This window comes from Cariama cristata, unplaced genomic scaffold (assembly GCF_000690535.1).
Source record: "Cariama cristata isolate BGI_N322 unplaced genomic scaffold, ASM69053v1 scaffold1836, whole genome shotgun sequence".
NCBI lineage: Eukaryota > Metazoa > Chordata > Aves > Cariamiformes > Cariamidae > Cariama > Cariama cristata.
Window position 1 is genome coordinate 84,954 of NW_009621342.1, and position 14,268 is coordinate 99,221.

At 43.9% G+C, this 14,268-nt stretch overlaps 1 protein-coding gene across 1 annotated transcript in view; it reads right to left on the reverse strand.

The window, feature by feature from the left end:
* Window positions 1-14,268, reverse strand: part of MAP4K4 (mitogen-activated protein kinase kinase kinase kinase 4) — an 87,270-nt gene that overhangs the window by 51,987 nt on the left and 21,015 nt on the right. Inside the window, exons 2-5 of the mRNA XM_009701907.1 lie at window positions 7,300-7,425; window positions 6,420-6,530; window positions 3,639-3,729; window positions 1,950-2,080 (exon numbers count right to left, since the gene is read on the reverse strand). Of these exons, the coding sequence (XP_009700209.1) occupies window positions 1,950-2,080; window positions 3,639-3,729; window positions 6,420-6,530; window positions 7,300-7,425 (459 nt within the window). The remainder of the gene's footprint in view (window positions 1-1,949; window positions 2,081-3,638; window positions 3,730-6,419; window positions 6,531-7,299; window positions 7,426-14,268) is intronic.

The following is a 14,268-nucleotide window of genomic DNA, read 5'->3' on the forward strand; positions in this document are numbered from 1 at the left end:
ACGGTTTTGCCAAGAATGGTTGGACCAGCTGATCCTTGAGATGCCTTCCAACCTGGTATTCTGCGATTCTATGATTTCCCTTTAGTGGATTCACAGAAAACACTGTACCCATTCCCCCAAACAAAAGATGGAGAAAACAAAAGACAATGAAGACTATGGGGCAAAAAACCCGAAACCTAGCAGGTCTTTTTCAGTGTCTAAACCAGCAAATAAACAAACAAATACAGATTAACGGAATATATCTAGTTCTGAACATCTAGTCCCAATAATCAAATAATCGCTTTATCTAGGAGAACAGCTATCACTGCCAAAACTGCAAGAAGCCTCTGTCAGACACATCACTTGCAGCCAAAGCGAATGCTCCTTCCCTACTATCTCAGCTTTGCTTGAAACGTTATGGAACAAGAGTCCTTCGGTGGGAGCTTTTCAAGGTACCCCCCCTGGCCAGCACCCCTGACTAGGGAGAGCACCGAGTGAGAGCCAGGAGGGTCAAACACAGGAAAGAGCTGGAAGAGTCCTGGCGAGGAACCAGTTCTTGAGCAAAGCAGTCTTTATTTCTGGTCATAATAGTGATTTTTTTAAAAAATTAGTCAAAACTAATGAGGTTTTCTTGTACTACAAGCAGAGAAGCATTTCTAATGATCACATTTTGAGACCCAGCAAGACAATCTTTTGTCTTGGTCCAATCCAGCCATTTAAGCTAAACTGCACAGCCTCATGATCTTATAAAATCTTTCAACTATGAATTTTTTGGGGGAGAGTGCCCTGCAGGCTCCACTAGAAACAATAAACAGGTGTTTTCAGAGGCAAGAGGAGTTATTTTCCACATCACTACTGCATTAACAAATATTAGAGAGTGTTTTTCTCCTTTATTAGCTCATTTAATAGCCACCCTTCCTTCCTAATAACTCCATCTCCAAACATATAAAGCATTATCTTTAGTACAATGAGCTAATGGATATAAAAAATGATTAAATCAAGAGAAACAGGATCAATCTGATCAATCTTAGTCAAAAGGTACAAAAACACTAATTCAAATAATCTGGGGTTTTTTAAATAGTTTTAGACATACAAAAACATACTGATAGCTAACACTACTATCAATCCGAGTAAATTGACATAATTGATATTCAGCTCTAAAATTCAGTGTAAGGCCTTAATCACGGGCTTTCTGATATCTCTGTTGCCCTTGATTAAAAGTTGGAACAACTGCATTAGTCTAAATGAAGATTTTTTTTTTCTTTCCTTGTGCTTTCATTAAAGCAAGCTGAGAAGAACTTTTAAGATTACAGTATGCTTTCACTAGACAAATTTAACTTTAAATACACGTATATAATATTCTTACTATTAGTGTAAATACCAACAAGTCAATTACAGTTCTGCAGTAATTAAATCTTTGGTTTGCAGCAAACTATGTATAAAATTATCTTTGTTGAGAAATGTTGCGATAGATAAATTTTTATCAACATGTATATGTATCCTGAAATCAGGAATAGGTACGGTTTAAAGAGCTCCTTCTGTACTTCACTGGCTCTCCAGACGGTGGTTCTATTTGAGGCAACACCTAAGACACATTGTTCTGGGTTACTACAATAACTGGGACATAGCCTAACACAATTTAAAGTACAATCATTATACAAATTGAGGACACGAGCGTTTCCAGTTAAACTCTTTTTCACCTTCTCTGAGCACCTACAGCACACTGAAGTCCTATACTCCTTATGTCTCAAAGCTATGATACTACAAGTAACGGCAACTGTTAAAGGTCACAACTTGACAGTGATCCATACCTTGTACTCCTGTAATAAGAATGTACCTGCACAAAATACTATTACTCCTACCAAGCATAACAAGTCTCAAAAAAACACCATCATTCATGGACATTCATACTGCAAGTGTATGGTTTCTGTATGTTGGGGTGTTTTTTTTCCTGTGAACAGGACTCTTACTCTGTAATCATACGTAGCATCTGGATTTTCATCACAGGCAATAACTTCTGGAGCCATCCAGTACGGAGTTCCAATAAAAGTGTTTCTCCTGCCAACCGTCCTGTCCAGCTGAGCGCTCACACCAAAATCCACTGCGGGTGGGAAAAGAGTAAAATAAAATAAGAGGGGAAAAATAATGCAGTGATTACTTCTGTAAGGTGATTCGGAAATAAAACTCTGTGGACGTTCCACGTGGGAGGACCACGCTGAGGAGAAATATGATGATTAATAATACTGAGGGAACTGAGCCTTTGTGGTTCACATGCAATGGGCTTGGGTCACAAGTGTCAAGGGACACGGCAGCGTATGACCACCTCTCCTGCACCTCTCACCAGCTTGCCTGTACAGAAGGGAGCGTACAGCTGCAAAAATAATGCCTGGGGGGTTGTGGAAGGGCTATTCCCTTCCCAAATGGTGAAGCCAAGCACCTTTGCCTATACAGAAGGAGCTGCTTCCCAAAGGTATCTCTCATGCTATGGGAAAACCACATGCATGAACACCTCTCCCTTTCGGCTGTCCACCTTCTCTGCTCTAAAATCAGACAGCAAAAATAATCTGTTGCTCAGGGAATTGCTCTCTGCTCTAATGCACAAAGCAGATGCATCAATAGGAGCAAAAGATGAGGATTATTCAAGAGGTGCTAATTTTGAGCATACACACACAGAGGTTGCAAAAGAGATGCCCGTTTCATCACAAGGCAATTACATTACAATGGTGTTTTCTTCCCTTCAGTTCTCCCTGCTCACGACCACAGTGATATATGTCTTTCTATACCAGTAACTGCATCTGCTCTCAGAGGGCTGTGTCAGCTTCACTGCATCCATCATCTGAGCAACACTGACAAACTGGTGTAGATGAGCTCGCTGGGAGCAATGATCTGGGAGCTACTGTGCTCCACTTTGGACCAAATGGAAAAACGCTCTCCTGAGAGCTTCCTCCTCCAGCAGCCGGGACATCTTCCCATGCCTCGTGCTGCAGGAAGGTGTAATGCAAAACAGAAGGGATGTGGGCTGGGTGGGAGGGCTTCAGCATGGCTCTATATTTAACCAAAAAAAGGTGGTGAGTGTAGCGTGATACAAACACAGAAGGTTAAAGTGTGCAGTAACTGGAAGAGACAGATTAGAGAGGAAAAAAAAAAAAAAGAGTACGTCCATTTGGAAGGGACAGAAGAGACCAGGCATGAGCACAGTATTCAGCAGGCACGCCAGAGCTGGAATTGCATTTTGAACTTGATGCCATAGTTACCTTGAGAGTGCCGTCGAGATCGTATTTTGTGTCTAGAACCTGAACATCAGGTGCTATTTTAATTAAAGCCAAATACAAGAGAGACTCTTGACAATTCCTGGGTCCAGAATAAAGGGAATCAGAAGGAACTCAAGTCACGCACAGCTCGGTAGGGGAAAGAAAATGATCCCCTCACTGATTCTGGCATGAAAGCCAACATCTTCTAACAAAATGCAACTGCAACCTGCAATCCGTCCTCCTGAAGCAGGAGGAAATACGTGCAGGGCCTCGATCCACAAGGGAGTAGTGACAGAGTGCTCATGCTACAGAATATCTTGCAGGGCTCTTAAAGGATGAAACTAATTTGGGAACATCATATAACCAAAGGCTGAATGAATGAGGAAGTGGACGCGTGTGCCTACTTACCAAGTTTCACTTCTGCATTCTCTGTTAACAACACGTTTTGCCCTTTGATATCCCTGTGAATCACATGATGGGCATGAAGATGTGCCAACCCCTGCATTAAGGAGAAGAAAAGGAGAGGACGTTCAGAGATAAGTTCTTGGCTTAGCAGGTCACGCACACACTGAACCTAAATACAGCCAACATCTGCACTGTGCAAACACCTCTCAGCTGTCACGTGAAGAAAAGTTCAGCTCCCAGAAAGTCTCCATGCAATGACGCTGTAAATGACATCAGCATCACTGTACGTCACTGACGTCTGACACACACAGGGTCACCCAGATTTTAGTCCGGGGAAGGGGGGTGAAGGGAGAACAGAGGCAGCATCAACATACGTATATGCACCCCCGAGAAGGAGGTGGGAGGGTGACGGACTGGTGGTTATGTTTGAGGGTGAGGAACGACGGACGACAAACAAAAGCTCTGCTGCAAAGCCACAGTTCTCTTCTCTAGCCTCCATAAATATGAAGCCAGATAATTGTTCCTCAGGAAAAAAAAAACACATACACACAAAAAAAAAAAAAGCATGAGCACTATACTTTCCAAAGGAAACAAAACCTCCTGGCATACGGTGCTTTTTGTTGAGGCAGCACCTGGACGCATGCCCCAAAGCGTTAGCCATGTGGAGGGAGGGCTGAGGAAGACATATGCTGCATTTTACTCTCTAATGTAATTGGGAGAACAACAGGCAACTCTCTTAGCAACTGCCTGTATTTTGGTTTCTCCTCAGCTCTCTGCTCGGAAAATTGTAGTCTCCGGTGGGATCGTCTTGCCTGTTCGTGTTGCCCTCATAGGCTTTTAATGTTTTATGAAAAGTAAAGAAATAGAACCTTTACAGCTGCAAGAGGTTAAGAGGGTAGTGGTTGCTGTAGAGAAATATTTCCTAACACATGTTCTTCATTAAATGATCATTTACCAGTTTGCCTACACAACCATGGGGCTTTTTTCTTTTTTTAAAACAGTTAATGAGCGTGACAAAAAAAATACCATCCACAGCTCCTCCTCACACATGTCACAAGCAAATCAGGTGAACAGCTGATGTCCCCGAGACCCTTTGCTGGCTGCTAATACTACAGTGTGGTCTTATTTTTCACAGGAATGAAGGCTTTCCCACAGCTTCACACAGGATACTTTTTTAAAGCCTTCTGCTATGCTGACCCAGCCAGAGAGATAATCGTCTGTTCTCTCCAGAGTACCATCGAACCTTACTGAAAACACACATTTGGGCTTGCGAAGGGGCAGGCGGAGACAGAAGGGCACGTCCCCATTCTCCTGCAGTCCCCAGGCCCCTCCAACCACACAGGGATCCACTGGGTCGACCCTCACCTGTGTCTCCACCTGCACCAATCTTTGGCACTTCAGCTCATTTTAACTTTCTGTTACACAACCTCTCTCCTCCACCTCTGACAAACTCGGTGTCGAATCAGGTTTTGCAATGTCTCGTAGCAATGTGAGCTTAGCATTCCTTTTTTCCAGATATTCCAGTTCCTGCTAGCAGGCAATTAAGGCTCCTTTTGCAAATCTCTCACAGGAATGAGAAAACAGCTTTCACCTAACCCTTTTCTGAGGTAAATAATTTTTTCCTCTTCTCAGCGAACCTGACTACTTTACCTAAGACGAATGCAACACAGGACGCAATACCTCCATGGTCACACAGTTCCCAAATCAAGCATAAGATCAGTCCTGCAGAAGTTAGCTTTCCTCATATCAAGGCATGCTATCCATTTGATTTGAAATACAACCATCACTACGTATTCAACTTTTCTACTCCCTCGTAAACAACTTAAAATGGGCCCAGCCCAAACACCAGCAGCCGGACTCTCTCCTAGCATTTGGAATTAGAGCAAGAGACCAGGATCGTACGTCTCCCTCCCTCCCCATCTTAAAAATCGCTAAGGCAGAGCAAATATGTAACACAACAGCAGCATTGATTTATGCAAGAGCCAGTAGTGGTTTCCTTTAACATAAAGCCCTTCAGAACTTCATTTATGATGAGGCAATTGAACAAACATACTGTGTAGTGGTATGGGTAGGAGGCAATTTGTTTTACAAAGAAGCAGGAGGAAAACCATACCAGATTTACTTAGCGCAGCAAACAAATGCCAATTCAAAAAAACACTTAAACTGTACCAACTGGAAATTAAATATGAAGAGTAATTTGTTAAAGCTTCGGTTTTAGAAAAAATGGAAAGTGGCATCCCTCTTCCCGAGGAACTTCCGCAGTGCGCAGCCACGTACGATGGAGCTGCTTGCTCGAGAGAGCCTGCAGGAACGTACAATACGCACGCACATCACAGCACAGAAGTCCTGACCGCTGGCCCCAGCCAACAGCTCCCTTCCTCCACAGACCCGATTAGGAGCAGAGAAAGACGGCTCCAAGCACATTTGGAAAAGCCCATTCCGCACCCTGTTGTGTTACAACACTCTTACAACCTCAGGCTTCTGAAAAACAGTGCCTTATGGACACGGCTTCACAGCTTCTGTGATAGGAAAGGTGAGGGGTTCTTCCGCTGGCTTCTCGTGACTAAAAATTGCTGTTTTCTGCAAGGCTGCTGTTACAATACAGTACAACTCACACCGAGTTAAGTGATGCGGAGCAGACATCTATCTGCTCCTACGCATTCTCCAAGCGATGACATGGCTAACGGGATTGATCAGAAACAGCTTCTTGCAGAACCTCAAGCTAGGCTACATCTCTGTACGACTGTTTCTGTGTTTTCCAGTGGAGCAGACTATTTTCCTTACCCGGAGAATCTCTCTGGAGATATACGCTATCCAGTCTTCTTTCAGAGTATTCCCTTTCGTGTTCTTCACAAGGTCTGTGATAGAGCCTGCTCCACAAAACTCCATAACAAGCTGCAAAACAAGTATCAGCATACAACCAACATTAGACACAGTTCCCAGCTGTCTAGCAAAGCAAAATAATAATCAGGTTGCAGCATTGATTTGGGAAACCCTGGTGAAGCAGAGAATATAATTTATTTTACATCTCTGCCTGGAAAATGGATTCAAACCAAATGTCTCCAATGTGTGTCAGACATATATGGAATATGTCTCACATTAGTTACCACATTTTCAAGGACTGATTTAATCACTGTAATTTAATGCTGGGAATCTGGATTTGCTCAGCTATGCAAAACGCATTAGCAGCAACAGCAGTAAGAGCACATCCAATGCTGAAGGAATCAAACCGATCACCCCATTGCAACACATCTTAATCTTTAACTCCCACTTATCTATGGAACAACATGCACTGATATCTCTACCCTGCCATGAGGTGGGATGAGAAATGTAATGAGTTTAATTCTCAAGTGCAGCTTTCTTTTTACAGCCACACATTCTTACTGCTTAGTTCATCTGCCTTGTTCCCATGAAACACGCTACTATCCACCTGGGAAATGGGGGGAAAAAAGTTACTTAAAGAGTAAACCCATTGCTAATAGCAAATCTTGGTACAGCCATTCTCGTAAGGATGCGTGATTAGCCTACGTGATTCACTTATCTATCTGCTCAGGCAAGCACCAAATTCTATTAGTTCGTCTTTCCATAATGTGATATTTCTGTCATCCTCAAATTATGTCCAAAAGGGAAAGACTTATGAACATGCTTGAGAATATCTGCTTACCCACAGTTGGTCGTCATGTCCTGGAGGACTTTTCTTAATGAAAGCACCATAGTAAGTTGCAATATTTCTATGATGAGAATATTTCTTTAGCATATTAATCTCCAGTTTGATTTCTTCCTCTTCGTCCTTTAGAAAAAACAAATAATAAAAAACATATTTTCAATATACCACATGCATTATTTATTTCCTCTTCTCTTTCACACAAGTAGATTTAAAAAAATTTCAGTTTATACCAGCATCATGTTCAGTAAACACATCCTATGTTCATGCCATCAAAATCCTGTTTACTGAGATAGTCCAAAACAGACCTTTACTTTCCCAAGTTTTCAGTAGTGCTAAAAAGCAAATGAAGGATGCCCTGGACTTCATCCAACGACGGAGCAGGACAGGATCTGTTTAAAAACCCTACGCTGGTAATATCTTAAGCAAAGACATAGCTAGCAGGCTTTTATTCTACGTAACCCAGAGAACCAGAAAACCGGAAAGATCTGTGAATTTATGACAGAGGAGTATTATTTCCATCTTCCTCATTTCTTCTCCTTTGATTTTGAAAATTGCAACCAGTTCTATTTAAACGCCAGACAGCGGCTCAGCAGCGCAGCCGGCCGCCGAAGCAGGCCCTCCGAGGCGGGTCTGCAGGAAAGCAGAGGTGGAGATCAGGAATTCCCCTTGCCGCACGGACAAGGCCTTCGCCTCGTGCACAAGTTTCCTCCTCCTCCTCCATCTGTCTCCGTGGAGGAAGAGCAAGTGCATCAGGAAGAGAGGGACCGGGAGCCCGGGCGGTAAACAGGATGCTGGGACACAAAGGCAGAGGAAGGATTTCCCCCCGGCTGCCCCCCTCCTCAGCAAGGTGCCAAGTTGAGAGCAGCTCAGGTGAAGGGAGGTCATCCCTTCAAAGAGCTGAAATGGGTAACGCTATGCAACCGCTCCTTAAAAACACCCACAGTCTGGTTTTGAAGTGACAGCAGGATGCATTGCATGGAAGGATCCACGCACGCTTTGAGCTGATGTCTGAGCGGGCAGCCAGCAGATAGAGAAGAAGAAGGAGCAGACACCATCCCACCCCCAGCTCTCTCCCACCACGCTTAAGACAGTGGGAGCCTTCACCTAGCACCTTGCAAGGCAACAAATGAAAAAGCAGCTGGTTTTACCCCTTTAGGCACAATCTTTACTCGTTCCACAATCTTCTAGCCTTACATATTCAGCGGGAAAATGTCTACCTTAAATTGATTCCAGGAAGAAACCGAAACCTCTGTTCCCTAGGGTGGCTGCCTGATGGAAACGGTAGCACATATTTTGATTATCCTGTAATGTCAAAGCTGATTACATGAGAAGATTTTAAGCCTTAAACTACCTTGCAATTTGTACCACGCTAGCAATCAAACATCCTATTCACGACACATGCAGATGTTAATACTAAGTACATGTTAACTATTTATACACACTGGCATGCATGGCTTTAACAAAAGAAACCACTCTGCTACAAAGCAAACAATTATTTCAAATACACTAATAGTGGGATGCGGTGCTTACCCATAAATTATTATGAAAGAATTCCGAAAAATGCACCAGGCATAAACTATTCTTAAAACTTCTCATGATGCATCTTTAAAGTAAAATACTGTGAATTTCTGGAACACTGAACAAAATAGTAAAATAATCTTGCAAATCAAAGTTCCCAGTGAACAGCAGCCCTTGGAAAAAGCGTTATCACAACAGCTTTTTGAACCAAAAGCTAACTCAGTGCTTCCTCAGTTGCTTCTGTTGTCCTTGCTGTTGTGTGATTTTTTCTTTATTTAGACCACATGCCAAAAAAAAAAGAAGAAGAAGAATACATGCTTCTACTAAAGACTGCCACACTGAATTTAAGCAGGAAAACTGTAATAGGAGCTTTGTTAAACTTAATGGTTTGGGACTTAATCACTAATAGGTTAATATGTATAATTGGATTAATCTGCTATTTTGTACTGACTTTTTATGTAAAAATTATTTCCTACCCTCAGCACATGAACACAATACCTTTTACAATATAATGGGCAGGATGTCCTAAAGGTTCTTCATGTTTATCTGTCGTAACAACAGCCAAAATGACAATGCTTAGGCAAGATCTAGTTCTGAAAAAATAAAATAATAAAAAAGCCACCCCAAAACAAGCCCAAACAACAGCAAAAGGCACACACAGACCCAGCAGACCGCAGGCAGGTACTGCTCGCTCAGTTTTCCTTCGTGGCTGTGTCAAGCACCTGCTCAATGACCTGCAGCAGCCCCAAGCATCTCCCTCAACTAAGGCCAATAATGGTCCTAAACTCCTATTTCAGCACTCATTGAGCATTTCTCCACCACACAAATACCATCTCACCTACAGTTCAATCCAGTCCAAATTCCAGCCTACAAAAATAAATGGATTCAGTAATTCTTGCCAGGCTTTGGAGGACTCCACTTATTTAGTGTGGATCGATAACTCCCTGGCACTGAGTCCTGAAGACTTTGTGGCGACAGGAACTATCATGAGGATTAATCAGCATGGAGAAGCCTGCAGTACCACTGTGGCACAGCAACTGGTGTAAGACCGAAAAAAAAATAAAAGAAAGGAAAAAAAAAAAAAAAAAAAAAAAAAGGGTGGTCAGACCAAAGTTGCTCTGTTCCAGATTCAGGAACATTTTTTTCCAGGGTACAATTGATTTCATCCCAATGTGGACATCTGAAAGAGGCCAAACAATGTGTGCCCTACCGGTGTTTACTTCTCCCCACTAATTACAAAAGGAGGATGAGGTCATTAGCCAAGATCCAGACACCAATCTTGCAGATGTCTTGCATCAGGGTGAGATGAATCCCACCCAAAAAATCTCTCCGGATTAGACCGTTTCCGCACAGGTCTCCTTACGGACACGTGTGCCGGCAGGAGGGGAGGCTGCAGCCTGCAGCAGGGATCCTCCCGTGCAGAGGGAGGTGTTTCGGTGGCCATCCTGGGGTCTGGCTGTGTGAGCCAGCCTCGGAGACAGAAGGTCCCTCAACTTCTCCCGACAACACACGTCCTGCACCACCACCACCACTAACAGTCCCTCCTGTTTGCAGAGGCATCAGGATCACAAAAGGAGAAAATTAAAACCGATTGAGACGAGAGACTCTCATTCTCATAAAGTAATACAAAAGTACATCCTTTTTTCTTGGAGGAGAGAGGCAGCTGGTGAGCCTTTCCTAGTGATTTTACGCAGCTGGCATCAATTACCACTTTAAGCCATTATCTGGGGCTACAAACTCCCATTGAAACCTTCTTTGTCTGGCCTGCGATGGGGCTGGAGTAAGTGTTTTATACTTACACATTCGCTGTCTGTTTGTGACAGCACGTCTGATTACCAGTAATTTTTGCAGCAAGCTATACTTTTGCAAGACTCACGTGGTTAAATCAAGCTTGGAGCGGCTTTCCTCTCCCTTTCCATGCGTTTCCCTTTAGAGATTAAATGGACATGTCAGCATCTCTAGGGATTTCTAACCACAATGCTGTTTACTTTGCCCGTAAGATTAAAAACCGCATAGGACGCCGGCACAGAAATCCACCTATGTACACTAAGATCATTTCTAACTATTTGAATTAGCACACTAAAAATAAAACCAGATGTGTTACCTCTCAGCATGCCACCTAGCAGCGTCCAGTCAGATTGCTTATGGCTGGAGCACAAAATCTCAACACCGCTTGCTCCTCCATTCATCATTGCATGCTAAATACCAGATTATTTATTTGTGCGCAGATGGCAAATCAATGACTTGTTATTTTCATTACCTCACCATTTACAAAATTGTGATGATTTAAGTATCTGAATGATTTAAGTATCTGACCATGGTTGCCACTGGAGTAACTCCCAGGCAAATAAAAGCTACTAGAGCAGATCCTTGTAAGGAATATTAATCTGGACAGCTCAATTATGCCATTTCAGCACGTTTTCCAAAGGTAACCCCCCCCTGCATCATTACTGCAAGAAAATCCAGCTGATTTACACAAATTCTTAGAAGATGAGGACTTCAGAAGTATTTTGCTGGACATCGTGGTAGGGAAGCAGAAGGAGGGAACTACAGCTCTAGAAGTGCCAGAAGCAGGGAGGACATAACCAAAGGAAAAGAAAAACCACTTTATGCCTGCCCTGTTTTTATATACTTCAACAAACATCGCTGTCTAGGTGCCTCAGGAGACCAAGCAAAACAGTCCCGACCTCCTCCTGCACTGCAACTGGTACAAGACTCCTACAAGAATCCATCTCTGAGAAACACACTTGGGGGTGTAAGGGGGGAAAAACATCGTTTCCCAAGCTCTATAGTACAAGGAAATTATTTCAGAAGCTGAATTAAAACAAAACAAAACAAAACAAAACAAAAAACACACAAACCAACAAATACCTAAAGGTACAGCAAGGAAGTATCCCAGGGCACGTCAGTGCTGCCTTTCCAGCCCCACTCCCCAGGGTGGAAGAGCTGCCTGGCCACTGCTCTTTGCTACTCGTTGGTTCTGCCCTCTCAAGGGATGACACAGCTCGGGGAGGAGAAATTGAGGACAATTTCAGATATTTTTTTTACCCCAGTAATACAATGAGGGGAAACGTGAATGAGAAAATACAGCCAAGCAAGGATAAAAAGCAAGGCAATGTTCTGTGATGAAGGTAAAAGCAAGTTTACCTATCCTGCCAGATGATTTATATGCTGCTCTAAATCAGTTTGCAGAGGAATACAAATTGGTCCCTTCAGTAACTTTCCTTTTTGATTTAAGAAACGAGATAGTGACAAATCTCAGCTCTCCCCGCACAAACGGTATCCAGTCATTTTAAGCTACAACCAAGCGTTTTAAGAATTACCACCACTCCCCAACAGCAGAAAGCCAAACATGCAGGGCAAAGGCAGATGGGGAAAGGGAAGCCTCCAAGTCTCCTTTCCTTTGCTTTTCCAATGCTGCTCACGAAGCTCTGCCTGCCTGTACCCAGGGAGCTGCGCTGCCTGGAGAATGGCAGCTGGCAACGCTCTTGCCCGGGGTTTCAGGGTAAGCTGAGCCGCTGAGGATCACGAGCTCCAGCGGTGACTTGTGGGATTTGGGAATCTTTAATTCACGGGAGAGCTGGGATCTGTACAGAGAGGCAGGCAGCAGCCTCAGCCCGGCACCGGGAGGGGAAGGGACTGCTATGCTAACCCACCGACGCCCACAGTGGTGGAGAGAAAACCAGTTTGCCTTCAGAGGCACCAAAATGATGACGACTTGGCCTTTCACCATCTCCTCCTGACACGCAAGTTGAAGAAAAACAGGAGAAGCCCACAAGAAACCCAGTTTGTTTTCTTTTCCGTTTCCTCTCACTTTTCATTTCTGCTCTCCGCCCACATAAGGGGGAAAAAAAAAAAAAAGAGAAAGTCCTAAAAGGCACCAAACGCAAACAAAAATCTTCCTGGATAAATCACAACACCAACTTTTGCAAACCACCATTCTGCTTGTGTGTCACATCCTCCCTCCTCCCCGCACCCCAGACCTGGCTAGCATCCATTCGGAGCAGAATCTATCCAGGACAGGGAAAGTCTGAATAGTGCCTAGCACAATAGGTGACCTTTTCTGGTGCTGGAATCTATAATATATACACTCGTTAATAAAGTTCTCACACACGAGGGAGATGTTTTGGCGAGAAGAGTTGGGGCAGTATTGCACACAGTGCGGTATTTGAACTGGGAGCTGTGGTGCTGCCTCCAAGCCGGGAAGGAGACTGTAATTTTGGGAGGAACCTAACCACAAAAGCAATGAGATTCCGAGCACCGGGCAAGTCCCTGCCCGTGCCTGCCAAGGGAGGAAGTTCGTGTAAAGCAGAGCAGTTTGCAGTGCGGAGAGCCCAACGTGGACAAACGCGATCCTCTCCAATGCCACAACTGAGTGTCGGAATCGGGAATATGACACAAAATAGTTCTTAAAAGAAAACACCAGACATAGGCTTCTTGGGAGGGAAAGCCTGAATGGTTTGAAAGAAAATACTTTCATCAAGATGTGCAGTAAACATTTAACAAGTCTATATACAGACCCTCCTAAATCTTAACATACAAGAGTCTCCAACTTTCTTATTACAGCCCATCTTTCTTGAGAGTCTTTTACAGAGCCTTTGAGCTTTGTTACCCTCACGCTAAAGACCTCAACTTCATTTCCCTTCTGTCTCTCTCCTCTCTTACCTTCTCACCCCCAGCATTCACTGTGCCTGTCCCACGTCACGTACAAGGTCTCTCTTTCACAGACCCCTTACCCACAAACTCTTCCTACCTTGGCAACAGCAAGTTCATTTCTCTGCACCATCCTTCAAGTCCTTCCCAAAGATGTAATTGTTCAAAAGAGTCCAGACCGTTCGCCCTTAAGAAAATGCATCCGTCATGCCACGCATTCGGTGACACCGAAGGAGCATTAGACGTCCAGCGAGCAGTGGCGTGGGTAGTGAACATCACCCTACTATCGCTATGAGGGTGCTTCTCAGATTTTGCCCCTTGTCCACATCTGCAGCCCGTGCAGAGAAAGCCCTTCACAGGCTTTACCATTTGTGAGCTTTCTGGAGCCCCTCTTGTCACTGTGAGCTGCCCACCAGCCTCCAAGCCACTTCTGCCGTCGGCACAGAGCCATGCTGCCAGAAGCAGCAAACCAGCAACACTGTTCAGGCAGGGCGATTGCAGAAGATGGCTGTGATGCTTTTTCAAGGGTCAAAAAAAAAAAAAAAAAAAAAAATGTGTCACAGCCAAGAACTGGCTGGCAGAACAGTGCTGTCCTTATGACCACATTTGGTTACCTTCAGTGGCAAGATTTCATCAAGCAGGTTAGAAACACACTTCCCAACACATGCAAAACAGAGGCTGCTTTGTCTCCCCTTGGCACAACACCCTCTCTACTGCACGCTAAAGGCACCATCTGAAACAAGAGAGAAAACGAGCCAAATTGTTCGCAACAGTGCCATTGCTGAGGCTGCAGCC